This window comes from Lissotriton helveticus, chromosome 5_1, assembly GCF_964261635.1.
Source record: "Lissotriton helveticus chromosome 5_1, aLisHel1.1, whole genome shotgun sequence".
In the NCBI taxonomy this organism is placed as follows: domain Eukaryota; kingdom Metazoa; phylum Chordata; class Amphibia; order Caudata; family Salamandridae; genus Lissotriton; species Lissotriton helveticus.
Genome location: NC_136065.1, coordinates 1,366,837,907 through 1,366,862,438, shown reverse-complemented (window position 1 = coordinate 1,366,862,438; position 24,532 = coordinate 1,366,837,907). Strand labels below are relative to the sequence as shown.

General features: G+C 48.0%; 1 protein-coding gene across 3 annotated transcripts in view; it reads right to left on the bottom strand.

Annotated features, from left to right (window-relative positions):
• The window catches only part of BLTP3A (bridge-like lipid transfer protein family member 3A), a 571,303-nt gene that overhangs the window by 117,738 nt on the left and 429,033 nt on the right, over positions 1-24,532 (bottom strand). For all 3 annotated transcript variants that reach the window (XM_078644270.1, XM_078644271.1, XM_078644272.1), the window contains exon 15: positions 5,346-5,548. In XM_078644270.1, coding sequence (XP_078500396.1) covers positions 5,346-5,548 — 203 coding nt within the window. The remainder of the gene's footprint in view (positions 1-5,345; positions 5,549-24,532) is intronic.

Genomic DNA, 24,532 nt, shown 5'->3' with positions numbered 1-24,532 from the left:
TAGGGGCATATGTAGGAAAAAAGTACCTCAGGTGTACTGGAAACCTAGACTAAATGCAGTTTTGTATTATGGTTACCAATTTGTAATTAATTTGTTTGGCAACAGGTAGCCAATGTAGTCTATGCAACAAGGGAGATTGTGACTATAACCAAGTACCAGAGCTAGAATTCTTGCTGCAGAATGTAAGTTTGTGCAATCTACTGAGGGATTTCTTTGACAGTTTCACAAAGCACTTGTTGAACAAGTTACTTACCTTCGGTATCTGTAAGAGACATATGTAGTTATAGATTCCTTACCTTAGAATTACCCCCAGGCGTCAGACTAGATCCGGAGACATTTTTTCGTTGCAGTACCCCTGGTCGTCAGAAGGTGGCGTCGGTCGACGGGGTCACCAGGGATGACGTTGTGGTGTCTACTTAGACGCTGCCCCTGTGCGCTAACGTAAGTTCTGACACGACTTTCCATGTCAGAAGCACAGAGCCATGCAAGACATTGACCACTGGTGCACATTACTAGGGCCCTGTAAAAGAGTCCCTATCCCTAGAAGTCAGTAAGCAGAACGGAGAGGATAGGTGGGGCGGTACGGAATCTATAACTACATATGTCTCTTACAGATACATTATTACCGAAGGTAAGTAGCTTGTTCATCTGAAAGAGACTGTAGTTATAGATTCCTTACCTTAGAATAGATACCCCAACAATACCACCCCGGGAGGTGGGTCTGCGAACTAAGTTCACACCGGGAAGTCCTAGCGATAAGAACGGCCGAAAAAGTAGTCTATTCGGACTTGGCTGTCCAGGCAGCAATGCTTTGTAAACGTGTGCAGGGATGCCCACGTTGCTGCCTGGCAGATGTCAACCAGCAGAACTCCACGACCCAAAGCAGTAGTGGCTCCCGTCGCCCTGGTAGAGTGGGCACGCAGTCCTACTGGAGGTACCTTTTTTGCCAAAGAATGGCAGATCTTTATGCATAGGACAACCCATCGAGAAATGGTACGTTTGTGCACTGCCTGACCTTTCTTGGCACCCACATAACCCACGAAAAGGTGATCGTCCACCTGGAAGTCCTTAGTGCGGTCAAGGTAGAAGGACAGCGCACGTTTTCGGTCCAGAGAGTGGAGTCTCTCCTCCTCTTTGGAAGGGTGCGGAGGCAGGAAAAAGGTGGGCAATGTGATGGTCTGGCCTATGTGGAAAGAGGTAATCACTTTGAGCAGAAAAGAGGGCCGAGTACGAAGGACTACTTCATCCAGATGCACAGCAAGAAAGGGAGGTTTGGAAGACAGAGCCTGAAGCTCACTCATCCTGCGAGCAGAGGTGATGGTAAGCAGGAAAGCAGTCTTTACAGTAAGGAGACGAAGAGGACAATTAGGTATTGGCTCAAAGGGTGCATACATAAGATACATGAGGACAAGATTCAAGTCCCACTGGGGCATTACGAAAGGAGAAGGAGGAAAGAGATGAGTAATGTCCTTCAGAAATCTGTTAACAATAGGGGATTGAAAAGAGAAGGCTGATCAGGAAGGCAAAAAAAGGCCAAAATGGCAGAAAGATAGCCTTTAAGAGTGCCTAGAGCAGAGCCCTGCTGGGCCAAAGAAAGAACGAAGAGGATAACCTCTGAAAGAGGGGCAGAAAGGGGTTCCACAGCCTTTGCTGTGCACCATGCCACAAATTTGTTCCACCTACAGGCGTATACAATTTTAGTGGAGGGACGCCTGGCTGCAAGATGACATTACAGACTTTGGGAGAAAAGTCGAAAGCCGTCAACTGTTGCTGCTCAATCTCCACGCAAGGAGGTGGCGGCTGGACAGGTTAGGGTGGTGGACCGTCCCCTGCTGCTGCGACAGAAGATCCTCCAGAAGAGGCAGTCTGATCAGAGGTTCGATGGCCATGCTCAAGAGCTCGGGGGTACCAGACTCTTCTCGCCCAGTCCGGAGCCACAAGAATGAATTGGGCCTGGTCGCTCTTGATCTTCTTCAGCACTCTGGGTAGAAGTGGTGCAGGTGGAAAAGGCTTACAGGAGGCCACAATTCCACTTGCGGCAAAAACCATTGCTGAGCGAGTGGCGCCTTGGAAACTCCAACTTGCAGAATTGCTGATATTGCATGTTCTCTTTGGTAGCGAATAGATTTAACCGAGGCTCTCCCACGGCTGAAAGAGACCTTGCACCACCTCCAAGTGAAGACGCCATTTGTGATCCATCATGTACTGGCAGCTGAGTTTGTCCGCCCTGGCAGCTGACTTGAACCACCAAGGATATGCCCTGACGTTCCAGCCATGTCCAAAGGCGAAGAGCATCATGACAGAGTCCACAACCCCACCCTGCCCTGCTTGCTGCAGTACCACATGGCAGTGGTGTTGTACGTGAACACCTGCACTACTTTTCCTCTGTGCAAGATGGATCACCCAAAGCTCCAGAAGGTTGATGTGGAGCCCAGACTCCGCCAGGGACCAGAGGCCTTTGATCTCCGCCTCCCCCATGTGGGCTGCCCCATCCCAGGAGTGATGCGTCTGTCACCACTGTGAACTCTGGTTGGGGAAGGGAGAGGGATCTGCCGTTGACCAAATCCTGGTTCGTGAGCCACCACTACAACTACTGTGCAGTCCCCTCCAAGATCTGGACAACATCGGAAAGATTCCCCTGATGCTGCACCCATGGAACTTAAGGTCCCACTGCAGAGCCCGTATATGCCTTCTGGCATGATCCATCTGCAGGAGGCAATGAGGCCCAGAAACCTCAGGGTCATTCTCACTGAAATCCGGAATAGAGGCTGAAACATCAGTATCATAGCCCGAATATCCCGGACTCGCTGCTTGGGAGAATAGGCCCAAAACTGCACTGTATCCAGAACTGCTTCAATGAAGAGGGGCTTTTGAGAGGGAATCAGGTGCGACTTTGGCACGTTGATAGTGAACCCCAGTGTATGCAGGAGGTCTGTTGTAGTCTGGAGGTGGGAATCGACGGCGAGCCCGCCTTCAACAGCCAGTAGTCAAAATAGGGGAAGACTGGAACCCCTGATCTGCGCAGATGAGCTGCGGCCAACGCCATCACTTTCGTGAACAACCGAGGGGCACTGGTAAGGCCAAAGGGGAGCACTGTAAACTGAAAATGCTAGTGACATACCGTGAACAGTAGGTAACGCCTGTGGGCTTGCATGACGGGGATGTGAAAATAAGCGTCCTGCAAGTCCAATGCTACCATCAAGTCTCCAGAGTCGAAGGAAGACAAGACCTGAGCCAAGGTTAACATTTTGAACTTCTCCTTCCGGAGGAAGCGGTTGACGGTCCTGAGGTCTAACATAGGACGCAGGCCGTTGTCCTTCTTGGGTTCCAGAAAGTAGTGAGAGTAGCAACCACAACCTACTTCTGGCACTGGAACCCGTTCAATAGCTCCCTTGGCCAAGAGAGCTATAACTTCCTGGCGGAGAAGGGCCAAGTGATCCTTTGACATGTGATGGATTGCTGGTGGCATGGTGGGAGGGTTAGTCTCGAAGGGGAGGGAGTAGCCCCTTCGGACTATCTGCAAAACCCGCCTGTCTGATGTGATGTTATGCTTGTGGGGGAGGTGATGGCGAATTCGTCAGCCCACTGGTCTCTGGTGGCCCTGAAAGGTCGGACTTGGAAGGTGTGACGGCTGCTGCAGGGGGGTATAGGTGTACCGCCCGCTGGCCCCCAGACCAACGTCGCTGGGTCCCACGTCCACGGCCACACATAGGCTGGGTAGCTTGCGTGGCTCTCTGGCTTTGGGTGGAATGTGGTGGGGCACCCCTTCCGTAGCCATGAAAGGGGCGAAAGGCAGACTGCATGGGGGGAGAAGTTGCCGTGAGGCCCAAGGTTCTGGCCGTAGTCCTAGAAAAGCTCCAGGGCTGAGTCCGCCTTGCCACCAAACAGGCGACGGCCATCAAAGGGCATGTCCAAAAGGGTGTATTGGACATCCCCAGAAAGGCCAGACGTCCGCAACCAGGTGTAGCGCCTCAGGGCTACTGACGTGGAAACCGTTCTACCCAGAGAGCCGGTGGTATCCAGCCCACACTGGATGGTGAACTTATCTGCGTCTCGACCTGCAGCAACTGCGCGGGTGAGCATGGCCCAGGCCTCCTCCGGGCTCTGCTTAGACTGTAGTATCTAATGCAGAGTAACTGGCTTAGAGTTATTCCATCACAGCAGTAAAGGAGCTGCTAGACCTGCCCCATGACAAAAATATAAAATACTTTCTAGCCCACAAGTACAAAAACGGTTAAACTAGGAGTACACACGATGTTTGCATTTTATCTGAAATAACTGGAGTTTTCTGAGGTCATAATTAATAAGAAGGTATTATTGTTAGCATGCGATTCTGAAGCATCTCTTACTTAGGAGTCCATCCCACTATGCAAAAGACAGTATTGAGAGGTAGTTTTCTGCAATCCTACAGCGTTTTCTGCATTCGTATAGCTTCGACACAGAATGGCTCTATAAACCCCACACTGCTGTCACCATGACATGAAACTGGTGGAAATCTGACAGGGCACCACTCCTGGAAATCACTTTCATTGAGTCCTAGAATTGTCACCGGTGGACGAGACCCAAGCTCCTACGATCCTAAAGTAATAACAGAGGACTGATCCAAGCAGAGTACAGTAAGAAACTCACACTGCTGGAGTCTGATAGCTTGGATGGGGCCTTGCTGAAGAAGGCTCACACCACTGAACGCCACTAGCACAGATTGGAAGAAGTTCACACTCCTAGAGTACCGGAGCAAAGACCTGCTAGAGATTCTTCACAAACATACCGTCACATAGCACTGACCGGGAATTGCTGGGGAAAATCTCTCCCAGTTGAAAATGTATGGCATTGATAGGTTAATACACAGAGGAAGAAGGTAATACCAGGTGCTGTGGAAGGAAGCAAGCACAGCAAGAGTCCTTTAGTTTAAAGAGCATCCATACTATAAGGATTCCTTTGCACTAAAAGGCTAATCTGTGGAGGAAGCATACACTGCACTCCACACAGTACTGATAGGGCACTATTAAAGAAATATCACACTGTTGGAGCCCTACAATACTGACATTAATATGTGAAGGGCAGTGCACAACGCTTGAGTCTTGTAGCGCATATAGGGCACTTTAGGGACAGGCACAGACAGCAGGTATGCTACAGCACTTACCTGTACTAAGGCAAGGACCCATCACATTATGGAGGTGAGGTGCATAAATGTTTATTAGTAGTAAGCCTCCTACAGTTCAATTCACACCTATAGCTTTGCATGCACAAGGTTAGCAAGCTTATCTTACCATGCAACTTATGCCTAGATAACAAATGGGGGTTGGCCTCGACAAAGGTGGTGAGAACACCCCCACAGGGCTTACCTGACTCTGCCAACAGCACAAAGCCTTCACTGCCATCACTGTCAATGGAGATCCCATCTTCTGCAGCACCAACACTCCCGTCCAATGAGGTGGTGTCGAAGGATTGCTGGGATGAAGTCCGCTTCACCGAAAAAAAACGCATTCGACTGTTGCTGCTGACCGTTGATGCCAGGACCACCTCGTCTCCCTTCAGAACAGGGTCCCTACAATCAAACACAACTCAATGGTCACTAAGGGAGTATGAGCCATGGGCAGCAAATAGCGCTAGGTTGTAACCAGGAATACTCACCAGGGCTAGTAAAAGGGGAAAGGAATCACTAACGATGAGCTGTAGATGAAGTTACCATCCACCGGCTACACTAAGAGTGAGGGGTCAACAGCTATGGACCGCAGACCGAAAATGAGAAGTCTGACTACATAGAGGAAGACCAGATCGTTTGCTAAAAGTTCCAGAGAAAGGAGGTGGAATATTCTAACATTGCTTACAAAGTGGCATGGCAAATGACTAGATACGATAGAAAAAGAAGAGAGAACGGGTTGAGATTAGAACGAGAAGAGAGGATGTTCACCTGGCTTCTGCCTAAAAAAGGTAGGGAGTTAGCAGAAGTAGTTTCTTAATAGGGAGGGAGTCCCTAGTCTGGTTTGCAGGAGGTGGGGAAGACAGTATGGATACGAGGAAGGGAGGGCAGTGATCAGTACTGATGTACAGACAGGAAGGATGGATGTAATCAACTTCCACAGAGCGGTGGTGATCAACCAGGGAGTGCAATGGCCAAATTCTACAGACATGGTCTAGGGAATGGACTAACCTCCAATGTGTCACAAAGACAGTGTCAGATAGGGACAGAAGAATGGAAGGAATAGCCAAAGGTCAAAAATAAGAAGGGAGTCACCAGCGAAATGGGATGCATAAGGGAACAGCTCCTCTGCTATAGGTCACAAGGAGAAACATTGTCATTAGTCTTGAAAAATGTTGAGATGGTCATCAACCTTAGGCCACAAAAAGGGAAGTGGTGAACAGTGGCAAAGGGGTCACCAACCATGAACACGAGAAAGGGATGGGCGGGGATTATCAGCTACGAGCTGAAGAGTGAAAAGTAGTTACAAGCTATAATACTTTACAATGAAGTTGTTTGTAGAAATGCAACAAAATGTCCCCTCCCCCCCTCACCAGCCATCCCCTTGAAAATGTCAATATTCTAATAAAGGTTAAAGGGAGAATATGAAATAGGTGCTCTTGTGTTTATTTATTTTATTTATTTATTCAAAGTTTTATATAGCGCGAACATGATCCTTACAGATATCAGAGCGCTTCACAAAGACAGGGAAGGGGCAGTAGGAGTCAACAGAGATAATGGGAACAGTATAATAGTCAATAACATGGTAATAACATGGATAATAAAAACATACATAAAACCAATCCATATACAATCAGGTAAGGAAGTAATATAGGACAGCACAAGTCATTGATCCCACTACAGAGGTGTACCGGTGGATCAGTAAACCAACGTGTATCATATCTTGGTCGGTAGTAAGAGAGTAGCGTAGTAGTGCCCCCAACAAGTATAGTATAGTGCCAGGGGATAGGGTGAGCAGTGATACAAAGCAGTGCAGAGTCTCTGAACCAACATCTATAACGATCAGGAGATCTTGGCCAGAAGGATGGTTTTCACCTCTTTTTTGAAGAGTGCAGTGGAGGAGATCAGCCTGGTTTCAGGAGGGAGCGCATTCCAGATCCTGGGTGCCATTCCTGAGAAGGAGTGCTTGTAAGTTTTCACTTTCCGGAATCTACGAGGTTTCAGGAGAAGATTTTTTGTGCTCCTATTGGATCTCGAGCCTCCTGATATAGACAGCTTTTGAGCTAGGTAGTTGGGTGCCTTGTGGTGCACGGCCGCGTGTGTCATAACTGCAATTTTTAGCTGTATTCTGGCTTCAAAAGGCAGCCATTTTAGAGACTTTAGGTCTGGGGATATGTGCGAATGCTTTCTAGAGCCAGTAATGAGTCTCGCGGCAGCGTTCAGGGAGGCTCTTAAGGGTGCTGTTGTGGATAGCGGGAGACCGCTGAGGGCCGCAATTCCGTAGTCTATTCGAGGGATGACTAAAGCTTGTACAGCAGTTTGGAAGTCTTTGGCCGGGAGGAAGGGTTTAATTTTCCTCAGCGTGTTAATTTGGAAATTAGCTGCTTTTGTGGCTTTGCTGACGTGCTGCTGCATGTTGAGCTTGGCGTCGAGTGTGATGCCTAGGGATTTCGCCGAATCCACGATGGTAGGTTGGACATTGAGTGCTGTTAGGTTGTTGAGCCAGGTTTGGGTGGTGGAGATTTTCGCCGGGGGTGAGATGAGTAGGAACTCAGTTTTCAGAGCATTTAGTTTGAGGTGATTATCGGCCAGCCAAGATTGGGTGTTAATAAGCGTGGAATTCAGATGTTTGATATCTTCCGGGGATTGTACCTTTAGATAGAGTTGTGTGTCATCGGCGTACATATGGAATTGAACATTGGATGCTTGCAGCAAGGTGGCGAGCGGTTCCATAACGAGGTTGAACAGTGTAGGGGAGAGGGTGGATCCTTGTGGAACACCTAGATCTGCAGGCACAGGTGTAGATAGCACATTGTCGATCTTGAACCTCTGAGATCGGTTGTGAAGGAAGGATGAAAACCACTTGAGAACAGTTCCCGATAGCCCCATTCTAGTACTTAGCAGCTCCAGCAAGTTCTCATGTTTGACCGTGTCAAATGCAGACGAGAGGTCAAGAAGGATGAGGAGGCAGGACTCATTGCGATCCAGAATTTGGAGGGCGTCATCAATTATGTGTGTCATAGCTGTTTCAGTGCTATGTTTCGCTCTGAAGCCTGATTGATGAGGGTTGAGGAGGTCAAATTGATCAATGTGTTTTGTTAGTTGGAGTTGGACACATTTCTCCAGCAGTTTGGCCAGGGTGGGGATATTGGTGATGGGCCGATAGTTGTTTAGGTCAGACGGATCAGCTGTAGGTTTCTTGAGTATAGGCGTGACTTGCCCCACCTTAAGGGAGTCTGGAATGTGGCCTTGTTGCAAAGAGCTGTTGATGATCTTGGTCCAGAGAGGGAGGAGCAAGGGGATAAAGTCTTTTACAGCATTAGCAGGTAGAGGGTCTGTGAGGTGATTAGAGGGCTTCAAGGTGCAGAGCAGTTTGTGTATTGCTTCTTCCGAATAGGTATCGAAGTACTGCCAGGATGCCTTGTTTTTAGGTTGAGTGTCTGCCATTCTGGTGTGGTTGGGGTATCGGCTTACATCCATGATGAGGTCATTTCTTATGTTGTCAGTCTTTAGTTTAAAGAAAGCAGAGAAGGCTTCACAGTGTGGGGTGTCATTTGTTGTGCTGTTTGATTGTGTGGGTTGTGCCTTTGTTTGGGTCTTGATTAGCTCGAACAGCTTTCTTGGCCTGTTCTTCGCTTGGTCCAACTGGCGGCTGAAGAAGTCCGACTTTGTGCGCTTTATTTTCCTAAAGTAGGCATTTCTCATGTTCTTAAGCTTTTTGAGATGCAGTGCTGAAGGGTCCGATCTCCAGGTGCGCTCTGCCATTCGCATATTACGCCTTTCGTCATTGAGTCTGTCATCATACCAGGGGTTAGAAATTTTGGTGGAGACTCTCTTCAGTTGCAGAGGGGCGACTTCATTGACTATTGTATTCATAGAGTCAAGGTAGTGGTCAGTCAGTGATTGAGCATCTGAGGCACCTGAAGGGGGAAGGAGGAGGTTGCCGATGTGGGGAGGTAGGGTGGAGGGGTTAAGATTCTTCAAATCCCTTTTCCATGTTTTGGATTTGATTGGTTGAGTAGGGTTAGGTTTAACTTTTTCGTTGATAAAGAAGGTGATAATGTGGTGATCTGACCAATCGCAGGGTAGAATCGCCTCCAGTTGAATAGCGTTCTCTTTGGCAATGATGAGATCGAGTATCGCGCCTTTGTCGTGTGTTGGTTTATCGCATAGTTGGGTGAGGTCAAGCGCATTGAGGAAAGTTTTGAGACTATTCACCACGGTGTCTTTCTGATCGTTCCAGTGGAGATTGAAGTCACCCAGGTAGACTTGAGTGGTCTGCCGACCGGCATTAGAAGTGATCAGGTCCATGAATTGTTGGGTGAATATGAGATTGTCACCAGGCGGGTGATAGATGAGATGTAAAGCACAGACTTGTTTGCCCTCACTGGTGATGTCGAGGCAGAGGAGTTCACAGGAGGAAAGGGAGGGGGAGGTGACTTGAGTAACGGAGAGGTTGCTCCTAAAAATGCATGCAATTCCCCCGCCCGTCTTGCCAGGAGACCTGTCCAGCCTAATGATGTGATAATTGGGGGGGACTAGTATGTCCAAAATCGGGGTAGAGGTTTCAGTGAGCCACGTTTCCGTTAGAATGGCTAGGTCCAGCTCCCTATCTGAGAAGAGATCCGCGATGTTGGAGGAATGTCTCTGGGCCGATCTGCAGTTTAGTAGGATGCATTTGAGTTTGGGAGAGAGAAGGGTGGTCGAGCTTTCTAGTGTGAGGGGAACTTTTCTGAGGTTGTTAGGGACGGAGCCTCTGTTGTTGAGTGTTGGGAGCCTCAGAGGGTTTGTAAGAATTGTGGGTATGGGGATGTGTGAGTTGGAAAAGTCTTTTACCGGACCTGGGCCATAAGAGCGTAGGAGAGAGCATAGGTCGCGGTCCGACAAGGGGTTGAGCACACGACGGGGGCGGTGGAAATTATTGCGAGCGGGGATAGTCGGCCAGCGCGGGTGTCGTTGGAGGCGAGGGTATGTAGGGCGGGTGCGTCCTTTGTAGGGTAGAGGGATGGTGGGAGGTAGACTGGGCTGTGCTGAGAGAAGGTCTTTGATTGCGTGGACATCTTTTTTGATTTGTAGAATATCCTCTTTGACTTGTTGGAGGGTGGGTAAAGTCAGGTCAGGAGGTGCAATGGGGATGGCGTAGGTGGTGAGAGCCATTGGTGAATGGTTGTGTAGTGAGCTGGAAAGTGGGCAGGGTATCGAAGGGGGGGATATACTAGCGTTGTTGGATTGTTCTGCAGTGCAAATGGGTGGGATGGCATTCAAAGAGTGGGCGTGTTTGTGGTCGGGGGGTGTGGGTGAAGTAGGCGGTGAAGGCCGTGGGGGGGAGGCATAGGTACTGCCGTCAGTGGGAGACGGTGCGGGCGAGTGGAAGAGTGAGTGAAGGCTGAAGACAGTGGGGGAGACCGGAGGGTAGTGAAGGCTGAGAATAGGGGGTGGGAGAGAGGGGGATGCTAAGGTAGGGGAGGTGGTATGTTTTGTGTGTTTTGTTGGGAGGGTGTGAGTGTCGTGGGCGGGAGTGGGGGGGGAGCTGGGGGGGGAGAGGTGTCCGCCATGGGGGGTATGGGAGGGGGGGTGGATAAACTCCGAGTGGTGATGTTATCAGATGGTGGCGTGTTGTGGGTGAGAGTTGTTCTGTCAGGTGTGAGGGTGTCGTGGGTGAGAGTGGGGAGGGAGCTGGGGAGGGAGAGGCGTCTGTCGTGGGGGGGATGGGAGGGGGGGGTGGATAAACTCCGATCGGTGCTGTATTCAGGTGGCGTGTTGCGGGTGTAGGCCCATAGGAATGCATGGGGAGTTATTCCTTATTAGCGATTAGCAATTAGCTAATCGCAAATAAGGATGCGATTTCAAGGGTGCAGGGGTGTCCAAAGGACACCCTGTAGCACCCCTGAAATGTAATCTACATTGGTGTTGCGCACACACATGTCCAAAGGACATGTGTGTGTGTAACATGCAACTTAGAAAAATGCATTTAAATGCATTTTTCTAAGTTTTTGCTATTTACCGAGAGGTCTGACCTCTCGGTAAATAGCGGCCCAAAATTGCATTTTCGCAATTTTAAAATGCTTCATGAATTGCATTTAAGGAATCTCAAATAGAGAGTCCTTAAATTCAATTCTTCGCAAATGTGCGAATTCTTAAATAGCGATTTTTGCATTTGGGATGATGAATCCCAAATGCAAAAATAGCGCTCGCAAAGGGCCAGATTCTCAGAATCTGGCCCTTTGCGAGCCGATTTCGGCTTGATGAATCAGGCTGTTAGTGCACTCAAATTCTGTGCTTGCGACTACCTTTATTCTGCTAAACATGGATTTTAGCATTCCTCCCCACGCCTCCTGTGCGTTTTTCGGCTTGATCACACTCGTTGGCTGCTAGCCATGTCTTATAATCTACTGTGTTTCTGTGCTATCTATGGTCATCTGTTTCTCTGTATTCTGACGTGTTCGTGTGCCAGTGGCTAAACACGCATGTGGTTTTGATTTCCTTCATCTGTGTTAAAATAAAGGTTCACAAAAAGAAACCTTGAATCTGTCAAGTGCAAGACACATTGGCCAGACGGACTAGGGATTTTGCGATCCCAAACCTTGCAATTCACAAAACCGCTGTGTTTGCAACCTCAGAATTCCCTTTTGTAATGTACAAAACACATTTTTCGAGTTGGAAACTTTTTTTCCAACCCGTAAAATGGGGTTTACGACTCGTATAGAGTCCCAGTTCGGAAGGGGCATAAAAGGGAAGTTCCTTCATAGTTGGGAATCGGTATGCTCGGTAATGATGGTTACACTCGGAATTAATGGTTTGGAACCGCAATCCAGGTCGTAAATCATTGTACAGTTAGCGAAACCTCAAAGGAGGAGATAACCGATTTGCAATAGGGAAGGGGTCTCTTTGGGAACTGTGGTGGCAACCTGAAGGGGTTAGCCAGTGGTGTGGACCACTGCCTTCTTCCGTCTGATATTTTACCAAATGGAAAACATTTACTATGTTTGTTTACTGCAAGTTTCTTTATGGAACTGGGTCTGCTTTGAGACAACGTTTTCTATTTGGAAATGCAAAAAGAGGGATGGTGGTCTGTTGTCCTTTGCAGGCCACTGTGCCTTTATTTGTAGCCAGGGGATTGCTAATTGCAACCTGCCTAATATTCATTAGGCATGTCATACTGTGACTGCCTGCGAATGTTGATGTTGCAAATCAACCTAATAGTGCATAGGGCAGGTCACAAAATTAGATACTGGTCGCACAAAATCGGTGCACAATATGCAACCACTTTTTGCGACAACTGTATTACTAGATCTGGCCTACTCCTCTTTTTTAGGCTCCAAGGTCCGGTTACATATATGAACTGCCCCAGCAGGGGCAGCATGCCATCTCTGTTAAGCCTCCATTAGCTACCTGACTTATGTTGCATCTACCACTCCATGAGACCACCACATTGTAATAACCATCATTCAATCCACGTATGAGCAGCAGAGGCATGGAAACAATAAATAAGGAACATGTAGGAATCGCAATATTTATTGCAATTCCTACATGAATCCCGTTTTGCAAGTCCTTAATAGCGATTCGTTATGAATCGCTATTAGGGGCTCGCAAAACGGGAGAATGATGAATCAGGCTGTAAGTGCGAAGTATACAAATCACTTGTGCCCTGGCACTTTGTAGTGATTCACAAGCATGGGTATCCACAGGGAGTTAAAAATAAAACAAAATGGGGCTAGGGTGGAGAGGTGAGAAGCCACAGGTCTACATATCTATGGCCAGTGCAGGTGCGAGCGTACAAGCCACTGCTCTGAACGGGAAGCACCAAAGTGCTGTGAGGCCAATGTGCACGGCAGTAGACTGACAGGCAGCAGGGCAACAAAGTATTGCTGCCAGTTAAGCAACAGCTGGGATGCTGCTGCTGATCACTGCTTTGTAGCACTTTGTGGGGTATACTTATTGTGACAGTAAATGTCACAGGCCTCGGCGGCTTTCTCTAGTTCTGCTGCTGATGGATGGATGTGCCAATTAAGGGTGCTAAAACGGGCATACAATGTTCAAATTCAATGATAGTACCAATCCAAAAAGGATGTAGTTTGAATAAACTTTATTAAAGTATGTTTTTCTTGCTTTGTTGTATTCTTTCTCCAATCGGATAAACAATCTCAGATGTGTTTTCTTTTTCAACAAATGCTTTTTTCATTCAACATAAAACATTCCTGATGCATTTTGGGCAACTAAGTGCCCTTCTTCAGGGGACTCATCTGTGGGTGAAACCAAACAATATGCGCTAGTCATAAGCTCTACTTTTCTCTTACTCACAAATGATTAGATCCATGTACATAATGACAAAGTTCCTATCTTCAATGATTAAACATGCATGTCAGTGTCTAAGGAGTTTGTGATGGTGACGGTCTCTGTAACTTCGAAAAGCGTGAGTGCGGTACAAAGCGGTGGCATAATGAATATGCTACTTACCAGTATGTATCTGTTCTTGGCATGTAGGGCTGCTGACATTCATATCTATAGCATAGATCGCCGCCTAGTGTTGGGTCCGGATGATTGCACATTGTTGTCCTGGAAGAGTCTTCGAAGTATCACGAGATAGGTGGCTCCTCCCCTGGACTACAGTGCGCATGGGCATCGACTCCATCCCCAGATTGTTTTTAGCCATTGTGGCGAAGATGGAGTGTAACAGCGTGAGCGATGACCATGCTAAGAATAAGTGTAAGTTCTGCAGGCGCTACAGGCGCCGGGGAGGAGGGTGGGCGATATGAATGTCAGCAGCCCTACATGCCAAGAACAGATGCATACTGGTAAGTAGCATATTCAGTTCGAGGCATGTGGGCTGCTGAATTCATATCTATAGCATAGAATATATAGCAGTCCCTCCATTAGCGGCGGCCGCCTGTGCCAGCTGCAGACGATTGAAAAAGTGTTTTTAGAACAGCCTGCCCTACAGCTGCTTGCTGCTTGGAGTGCACATCTACACAGTAGTGTTTTGTAAATGTGTGTGGGGTAGACCATGTGGCTGCTCTACAAATGTCTTCTAAAGGGATATTTCCAAGGAAAGCCATGGAGGCCCCCAACTTGTGGGTGGAGTGGGCTCTTGGGGGGATTGATAAAGTGCGCTTAGCTTTTTTATAGCAAATTTGAATACACTTAACGATCCACCTGGCTATACCTGCTTTGGAAATGGGGTTGCCCTTGTGTTGTGCGGAAAAGGCAACAAAGAGTTGTGTAGTCTTCCTAAAATCTTTGGTCCTATCAATGTAGTACATTAAAGCCCTTTTGACGTCAAGAGTGTGGAGCATTCTTTCTGCCACTGTCTCAGGATTTTGGAAGAACACAGGCAGTTCAATAGTCTGATTGACATGGAACTGTGAAACCACCTTTGGAAGAAATTTAGGGTTAGTGAGCAGCACTACCCGGTTGGAATGAATTTGTATGAATGGCTCTTGTACAGTGAGCGCCTGGAGCTCACTAACACGTCGCAGTGAGGTAATGGCTATCAGGAAAGCCACTTTCCATGTTAAGAACTGACGCTCGCATGAATGTAGAGGCTCAAAAGGTGGACCCATCAGCCGGGTGAGGACCACATTAAGATTCCATTCAGGAGCAGGTGGGGTCCTGGGAGGAATGACTCGTTTGAGCCCCTCTAGAAAGGCTTTAATGGCAGGCACTCTGAAAAGGGAGAAATGCTGCATGTTTTGGAGATAAGCCGCTATGGCGGATAAATGTATTCGAATGGAAGCATATGCCAGATTGCATTTGTAAAGATGTAACAGATAACAAATGATGTTGTGCGTGGACACGTCAAGCGGGTCAATGTTGTGGTCCACGCAATAAATGACAAACCGCTTCCATTTTGCTGTATAGCATGCTCTGGTGGTGGGTTTTCTTGCCTCCCGTATGATATCCATGCAGTCAGGAGGCAAGTTGAGGTAGCCAAACTCTAAGACCTCAGGAGCCAGATCGCCAGGTTGAGCTGTTGCGGATCTGGGTGCTGAATGTCGCCATGGCTCTGCGTCAAAAGTCTGGGTGTGAGGTGCAGCCTTTGATGCGGTACCACAGAAAGTTCTAGAAACGTGGTGTACCATGGTTGGCGTGCCCACGTTGGAGCAACTAGGATGAGCATCATCGAGTGTTGCTTTAGCTTTCGTGCCACCAGCGGTATTAGAGGTGCTGGGGAAAAAGCGCACGCAAATTTGCCTGACCAGTTCATCCATATCGCATTGCCCTGCGACTGTGGGTGCGGGAACCTGGCAGCAAAGCTTTGGCATTTGGCGTTTTCCTTTGTGGCGAACAGGTCTATCTCTGGATGACCCCATTGCTGGAAGTACGGGTGGAGTACTGATGGATGTATCTCCCACTCGTGCATTTGGTGGCTGTACCTGCTGAGCATATCCGCCATCTGATTGTCCTTGCCTGGAAGGTGTTCCGCCATGAGGAAGATGTTCCTTTGAATGGCCCACTTCCACATGCTCTGAGCCAGATGAGACAACTGTGGAGAGTGTGTCCCTCCCTGCTGCTGAATGTAGTACATGGCCGTCATGTTGTCCGTCGGATCAACACGACTTTGTTGCACAGATGTACTTTGAATGCCTTTATTGCCATGAAGATTGCCATCAGCTCTAGGTGGTTGATGTGCATCTTCTTTTGCTGCGTTGTCCATAGTCCCTGCACTGTGTAGTGGAGTACATGAGCTCCCCAACCATGGAGAGAAGCGTCCGTCGTTAGGATGATCTGTGGAACAGGCTCCTGGAACGGTCGGCCTTTGCAAAGGTTGTGTGGATTCCACCAATGCAGAGAGTTGTATGCACGACCGGTCACCAACACTAGGTCTTTTAACTGCCCGTGAGCCTGATTCCACTGACGTGCTAAGCACTCTTGAAGCGGACGCATATGTAGTCTCGCGTGCGGGACTATGAAGATGCAGGAGGCCATCATGCCTATCAACTGCATGAACACTCGTGCTGGAAGCGAGTGTTGCGGTCTGAATTTCTGTATCAGCAATTGAATGCTGTTGATCCTCACAGAATTTGGCTGCGCTGTGGCCGCCAGAGTGTCTATCGTCGCGCCCAGATACTGCTGCATATGGGCGGGCTGAAGGTGTGACTTTGGATAATTCAGTGAGAATCCCAGATCGTGAAGAAGGTGAATGGTGTGGGACGTGCTGGCAGCGCACTGCTGGGCCGACTTTGTTTGGACAAGCCAGTCGTCCAGATAAGGGTAGACGTGAACGTTTTGTCTCCTGAGGTGCGCAGCCACTGTCGCCAGGCACTTTGTGAACACCCTGGGCGCTGTAGTCACTCCGAAAGGGAGGACTTTGAATTGGTAATGCTGATTCTGAATGGTGAATCTGAGGTATTTTCTGTGTGACGGATGTAGTGGAATGTGAAAATATGCATCCTTGAGATCTAAAGTTGTGAGGAAATCCCCCTGATTGAGCAACAGAAGAACCTGCTGCAGCGTGAGCATATGAAAGTGGTCTGAGAGAATGTACTGGTTTAGGGGCCTGAGGTCCAGTATGGGTCGGAGGGACCCGTCTTTCTTTGGGATCAAGAAGGACAGGGAGTACACTCCAGAGCCTCTTTGTTCCACTGGTACGAGCTCGATTGCCCCTTTTTGCAGCATGACAAGCACCTCTTGCTGCAATAAGGGCAAATGCTCTGTGGACATAGGACGGTGTTTTGGGGGAATGTTGGGTGGAGTGGATGTTAACTCCCGACAATAACCGAACTGGATAAGCTTTCTGACCCACCTGTCTGTGGTGATGGATTTCCAGACTGGCAGGAACTGTTGGAGTTGGACTGGTGTTGTATGGTCGGGGGGCAGTGACAAGGCGTCACTGTTTGTTGATGGCGGAGGATCGGGAGCTGTTGTTTCCACGACCTCTGCCCTTGGCAATGAGAAAGCGTCATTCACACATAAACTGAGGCACAATCTTCTGTTGCAGAGCGCCATCTAGTGGAATTTGGAATTTGGTTACCGCATCCTGCCAAAGCAAAGTGAGAGCACGAGTGGTGAGGACGCTACTGCCGTGCTGCTGCCGCGCCGCGCTGTGTTTTCTCGCTCAGCTTCTGGCCGGTGTTACCGGCGTTCCGGTGTTGCCGAGAGAGTCGAGCCGAGGGAATCGAGAGACAGTGGCATTGAGGCGTGGAGCAGAGCAGGGGGTGAGCGAGCGAGTGGTGGTTTCCCTCCCTCGGCAATATCAACCGGCTTGTTTTGAGCGGCGCAGTGAGGCGGGGAAGGGAGAGCAAGTGCAGCCGCTCTTCACCGGGTGGCAGAGCCCTCTAAGAGGGACAGAGAGAAACGCCGTGCGCTCGCTGAATCAACGGAGGCGGAGGTGGCAGCTTAAGCACAAGCGGAGGCATCGAAGTGGGGAGGAGCGGAGGCAGAGGAAAGAAGAAATACCAGACTTCACTGATTCCCTCAATATATTTGACTCCTTGGAACTTAAAATACAATCGAGGGCGATACGAAAACAGCCAGGTAGCAACTCTACCTTCAGCTTGCCCCACCGGAAAGGCTGTAAATTCAACAACACTTATCCCAACATAATGGCATTCTGAGTCCCTCCCTTTTGTTCTGAATAGGGCTGAATAGGTCTTCTGTGAACTGTTTCTATTTTGAGCTGCTATTGTCACGGACCTTGCGGAGAGTAAAACCGCCGACCCGCTGAAAAACTTCTCACGGCCCCCGCTGCGCGGGGGCTGTTCGCGCAAAGGACTACAGGGGAGTTTTTATTTCTTGGCTGGAGACTATGACCCTAAGCCTACCCGGGACTGCGAGGACCAGCAGCCACAGCGGTGCTGACAAGCCGCAGCTGGTCCTCTTCCCGACACCGCCCCTCAGTTGGTAAAACCGGAGTGGGACTTCGCATCCTCCGGTCTTCTGTGAACTGTTTCTATTTTGAGCTGCCATTTGTCACGGACCTTGTGGAGAGTAAAGCCGCTGAACCGCTGCTGAAAACCCCCCACCTCTCACGGCCCCAGCTGCGCGGGAGCCGTTCGCGCAAAGGACTACAGGGGAGTTTTGATTTCTTGGATGGAGACTGTGACCCTAAGCCTACCCGGGACTGCGAGGACCAGCAGCCACAGAGGCGCTGACAAGCCGCAGCTGGTCCTCTTCCCGATACCGCCCCTTATTATTTAAACAATAGATTGTACGCGCACGCGGGACGCGCGCGGGTCAAAGCGCAGGCAAAGGGCGGGCCCTCTGAGGCCCTCAGAGGCTGAAGAAGGCTGTGCTGTGCCCACCCCTTTTTAAAAGTATTATATTTGTTATAACGTTTATTAGTAGGCTTGTGATACCCTTGTGCCCCCCCTAGACCTATTCGAAATGACGGCCAAAAAGCTTAGGTCTGGAAGAGTACTGATTGGAAGGTCGTGTTCTAAAACAAAATCGAATCCCCTTCGCAAGAAGGTTAATCATGTTTTACAACTTAAGGGTACCTGTCAGTTATTCAATCTATGGGAACGGGGGAAAGTTAGAGCATCAAATGTTGAATCTGTCCACGATGATACGGTAAAAGTTTCCTCCTCTTCGATGGGATTGGGTACTGTGGGTTTGGGGCACGAGAATGACACGGAAAAGGGAGTAATCACTCCAGCCGCAGTAAGAGAAGGTCTTGCCTCTTTGAACAATTGTTTGTCTCCCTCCCCGTATAAATTAAAAGATAAAAATACGGGTCTCCCTCTCCCTCCACAAATTTCCCCTGAAGTTATTTTCCAGGCGGAGGGAGTGTTAGAGCATGCTTTTCTTCCTAAAACTAGTGTGCCCCCTTCTGATAAATATGAACCAAATCTACTTTCCCCTAGAGATGTACAAAATAACGATCTAGCACTTTCTGATCTGGATTTGGAGCTCTGTAAGAGATATATCGAGGTTGATACTGACAAGATTAGGGATCTCATAAAAACCCCTATAACACCGGTTCCACCTGTTCTCCACCTTTATAGCAGTACTCCCTCGAATATCTCCCAGTTAAACATCTCAACAAGCTCGAATCTTAATATAACAGGTATTGATGCTTTACTTCCTCCTAGGGTGGATAAACCTGTCTCCGATTGCCTGTCTTCTCTTGAACACTTGCTCTCCTCTAATTTAGTACTATTGGAGACATTTGTTGGGGGTTCTGACTGTGTATTGGAAACAGTAACCCAAATACTGAAAGTTTTATTACACAATAAATTTGAGAAGAAATCCCGCTCTAACTTTGATGCTGTGGGAGAAGATCCTGTAGGGCAGAAATTTCCTGGGTCAAAGATTGGGTTTCCTAACACTTCCAATCCACTTAATGATAGGGAACAATTAGTTTTCACCTTGAAACCCCCCATCTCAAATTATGCAGTTGATATAGTTCCAGTAGTGGAGGTCTTTCAAGATATGGTGTTAAAGGATGATATAGAATCACCCCCAATAATAAAGGATCCATATGAAACGGACCCTAAGGAAGATAAGGAACTTTTCCCGATCTTTAATAAACAGCATAGCGTGGGTGACAAGGAGGTTCCAGAACTAGAAGGCGATAGAAAAAAGGAGAACTTAGGGAAAGTTAAAAAGCATGGGACAAAAAAGAAGAGACTAATTAGAAGAATTGAAAAAAATAGACGGCGAAACATTCTCTGGAAAGAAAATTTGGAAATGGTTTCAAATCAAGAATTACATCAGGCCTCCTTGCCGATACAAAAAGATGAAAGTGAGGATGAAAAAATAGCGGAGGATACCTCTAACCCTCCAACACAGACCTCTGATTTCCTACCACCTAATCTTTGCTCTTCTGAGGGGCCTTTTATGGTTAAAGGGGATCTGTTAAATTCAATTCCCCCCAAAAAACGAGATCATCTCTACTGGTTCTGTATCCTCCTCTCTTAATCCCTTGGCTAGCCCTTACCCCGCTAAAAGGGAAAGAGTAGCGGTTTGTCAAAAACCTCCTGAAATCCCTATGGAGGAGAGCGTCGATACCCTCATCCTGGATTTCTTCCCTTTATTTGATGCCGAATGCATTCTAAATAGATCATTGCTCCTTAAATATTTTCAGGAATCGGTAAATTTGAAATTGTTACAAACCGCGGATATAGATCTAGTACGGATTCTGAAGACAGAGGGTGTAAATTTAACGAGGGTAAAATTCTACTCTAAATTAGTGGTGAATCTAATTTTACAAAGGTCAGAAGATTTCCAGAGTAGAGGGATTGATGTCATGCCTTTCTGGGGGAATTTCCCCTTTGGTAGACCCTCTCAGTCTTTAAGGCCTTTAGGGTCTTCTTTATCCCTCTTGCAGGCAGTACCTGGAAATATAGAACAAGCAGGCGGTTTTGCTGATCTAAAAATCCGCGTATCTAAAGATCTTCGCCTTGTATCTTACCCTAATCCGCCTATGCCCCTCCCTCAGGATACGGTTGAAGATGAAACTCCTCGCTGGAACTGGTTACCTGGTGTTCTTTCTAAGAAATTGACCATTAAGTACCCTCCAATCCTCATCTTTAGCGACAATATAATGTTACTTTCTTGGAATTGTGCAGGGTTAAAGAACTGTCCGGGAATAATTCAATACCTTATGTCCCTAAAAGCCAGTGTGATCTGCCTCCAGGAGACTTGGTGCTCGGAGAAACTCCAGATAGGAAGGGACTATTTTGTTCTGGAGGGTCACGCTGTTCACTCCAGGAGAGGCCATGCTAGGGGGGGAATTGCCTGTCTATTATCCAATCAGATAAAATGGAATTTCTCCCACTATTTAGATTCCTGTAATCTTTTTCAAGCTGTAACGCTGTTTAGTCATGACAACGTTGAGGTATCTAAACCCATAGTATTAATCAACGCTTATATTCCCCCTGAAGTTAGTTTTAACGTAACTTTAAAAAGGGTTTTCGCCTATATTCAGAGTCTTTGGGAGAAATCTCCTCCCCCTAGGATAATTTTAGTAGGGGATTTGAATTGCAAAATCTCTAATCTAAGCATGAGTCTGTTTCGCGATAAATATAAAGAAGAATCACTTCATATCCCCCAAGCCATCCTTCCCGAAAAAATTATAACAAATAAGAGAGAGAAGATGCTTCTTAAAGAACTGTCTGTAATGGGTGGGATCATAGCGAATGGAAGGCTCCCTTCTGATTTCCCTGCAAAGTTTACGCATAAATCTCATCAGGGAGAATAAATATTAGATTACATGATAGTTGAGAACTCTTCCTTTGCCCTATTAAAGGATCTTTGGGTTACTGAAACGGTTTTTAGCGACCATAAATTACTTTTCTCATCTATAAATATAAATCCTCCGAAACCTGACCAATGGTCACTCAATAGCGACCAGGTAAGCTTTGGGGTGAAATCGGGAAGATGCTATTGGAACACAAAAGCTGAACAAGATCTGGAGAGTGTTCTTGATGCTGCAATTAATGACCTTGCTATGTGGCAAGGTTTTGAAATTGGGTGCTTCCTCGATTTTATGAAGTTAGTGATCGCGGTGGCTAAAAAACCAAATAAGAAAAGGTTTTTTGCAATACCCTCTTGTCCCTTACGTTTACTCAATATAGAAATAAATAAGCTAGTAAGGGAACAATACTTGTGTAAATCGTCAGAAGGTTCACACAAAGTAAGTTTATTAAAAAGAAGGAGGAAAAGGTTACAAGTAAAATTACGGAAGGAAGGGGAGGATACTATTTGGATAAAATTAAGAGAGGCTGCCTTTAAAAGGGAAATGAGACAGTTCTGGTCGATTATAGGTGAGGGGTGTGGTTTAAGAACAAGGCCGCTTCCTATCCCCATTGAAGAAGGAATATGGGTAGATTATGTCACAACCCTTTATGCAAATAATGGAGCGGTGGTTCCCCGGGTAGGTTCTATCGTAAGTGATCAGTTTTTGGATCACTTATCTGAAAATGATATTGTAACAGCCATAAAGGAAATGCGCTCATCTGGGGCAATGGGGCCGGATGAACTCCCAATATCTGTTTTAAAGCAAAGCAGCGAAAAATGGAGCAAATTGTTATGTCCGGTGTTCAACATCTGTTTCTCCAGCGGAAAGATTCCTTCCTCGTGGAAAGGGAGCATCTTAGTGCACCTTTTTAAAAAGGGTGACCGATCGGCCCCTCAAAACTATCGCCAAATAACCCTTCTAGATGCAATCGGCAAAGTCTTTGCAAGATGCCTGTTGAAACAAATTAATGATTGGGTGGACCAAGCAAACATACTTCCCCTTAAACAGACGGGATTCCGTAAAAATCATGGTACCTTGGATAATTTAACTGCTCTCCAGGTAATAACGGATAAATATATCAGGGTCAGAGGTGGGGGAGTCTATGCTGCCTTCATAGACTTCTCCACGGCTTTCGATAAAGTTGACCGTCCTCTGTTGTGGAAGAAATTATTTGCTTTGGGTATGCCAGCTAGGCTGTTAAATCTAGTTCAGGAACTCCACTCTGAGACCTGGTGTAGAGTAATGTTGGGCGGGGAGAGAGGCCTATCCCAAGCAATTTCTTCTGTCAATGGTCTTAAACAGGGTTGCCTACTAGCGCCCTTGTTATTTTCTCTTTACGTTTGTGATCTCCCCCAGACCCTATCCCTGAGCGAAGGAATTGCCCCCACTCTAGGGGAAACACCGGTTGCATGCTTAATGTACGCAGATGATATACTTCTTTTAGACCTTACTCCGAAGGGTCTTAATAGTCGTCTGCATGCTTTGCATTTATTTGCTGAGTGCCATCATTTGAAGATCAATATGTCTAAAAGCAAGGTAATGTGCATTACAGGGAAGAAAAAAATCAAAATCGGGTAATTTTAGTTGGTTTTTGGGGAGTGAGAAATTGGAAATTGTAAAATCTTATGTCTTTCTGGGGAAAATAGTATGTGGTAACTTGAGTGACAAGGCTCATATAGATCGCAACACTAGGAAAGCCATGACTCAGGGAAATTGACTGAGTGCTCTTTATAAAGCCACCGGCAGAGGACATTTTGTCTATCTGCTAGAGGCTTTTCGAGCAAAAATTCCAGCTTCTCTGCTCTATGGCACTGAGCTAATAGATTTGAGGCAATGGGGTTTTCTGGATTTTTTTTGCAAAAACAATTTTTATTGGTGGTTCAGAGAAAGACATTCAAGGCGTTGGTCATCGTTTACATGCACACTGATGAGTGTAGGAAAATGAGTCTTTTCTGAGAACATACCATTTAGAAAACAATCCCACAACCCGTCCCTCCCTGGATCCCACCCCCCAGTCAGTGTGCCAGTGTCCTCCGTCCAACAGTTAATGCCCCACAATCCCTCCCTCCTTCCAGGCAATTGAAGGGGAGGTAGATGATGCTTCCCAGTGGGGGGCCTGAACCCTCATAAACTTTGTCTGTATTCATGGTAGGTGTGTGACGTATCCGGAACAGGGAACCTCACCTTCACAGCCCCCTATGGCGTCGGCGCCTCACTATCCTCCTCCTGGTCGCCCTCAGGGATTCGCAGCTCGGCCACAAGGGCCTCCCACGCTCTGGCTGTGTCCAGTGCCCTGTCAGTATCTAGTCGCCTGGCCTGTCGCAGCCGCAGTGCGCCCTCTGCCGCAGCCCACCTCTCCAGTGTAGATCGCCAGCGCAAGTAGCTGGGGCCCTGGCTGGACTTCCAGTGCATGGTAATTTCCCGTTTGGCCAATATCAGGCCCAAATCGATGAATTTGCTGGTGACGCGGGTGCGGGGGGTATGAGGGAACCACAACAGTAAGCACACGCCCATATCTGCTCCAATATTCCGATCCGTGACAGCATTCAGGCAGGCCAACACCGCCTCCCAGTAATCGGTCAGCTTCACACACGCCCAGAACATATGGGCGAAGTCCGCCTCCTCCATTCCACACCTAGGGCAGAGCGAAGGCGCGCCCTCAAAGTACTGCGAGATCTTGACCGGTGTCAGGTAAGCTCGGTGAAGAGAGAAGAATTGGATCATCTGGAACCTGGCATTCCTCGTGCCTTTCCATGCACGCCGTAAAAGCTGCGGCCAAGTCATGTCGGGAATCGGTCGACCAATATCCGCCTCCCATTTGGCTCTCAGTCCGTCCAGGGGCTGCAGCGTCGCCGACGACAGCCTCCGGTATAGACAGGTGATGGCCTTGTAAGTACCAGCCGCCATAACCACATACTGACAACTCTCAGACGTGGGCGGTTCAGAGAGGCCCTTCCTCCAGTGGCGCTGGATGCTAGCCACGAGCGAGGCGTGCAACAGGTAATCCCCCCTTGGGAGGCCGTAGCCATCACGCAGCTCCTGGAATGACAGCAGCGAACCCTCCTTGTACAGATCACCGACCATCTGCAGGCCTAGGTCCTCCCAGGTCGCCAAAGCTGACCAATCCCCTCCATGCGGGAAGGCAGTGCACATCCCCAGTGGGATTTCCGGGGCGTATGGGCGAGCGACGCCGGCTCGTCTATGGCATC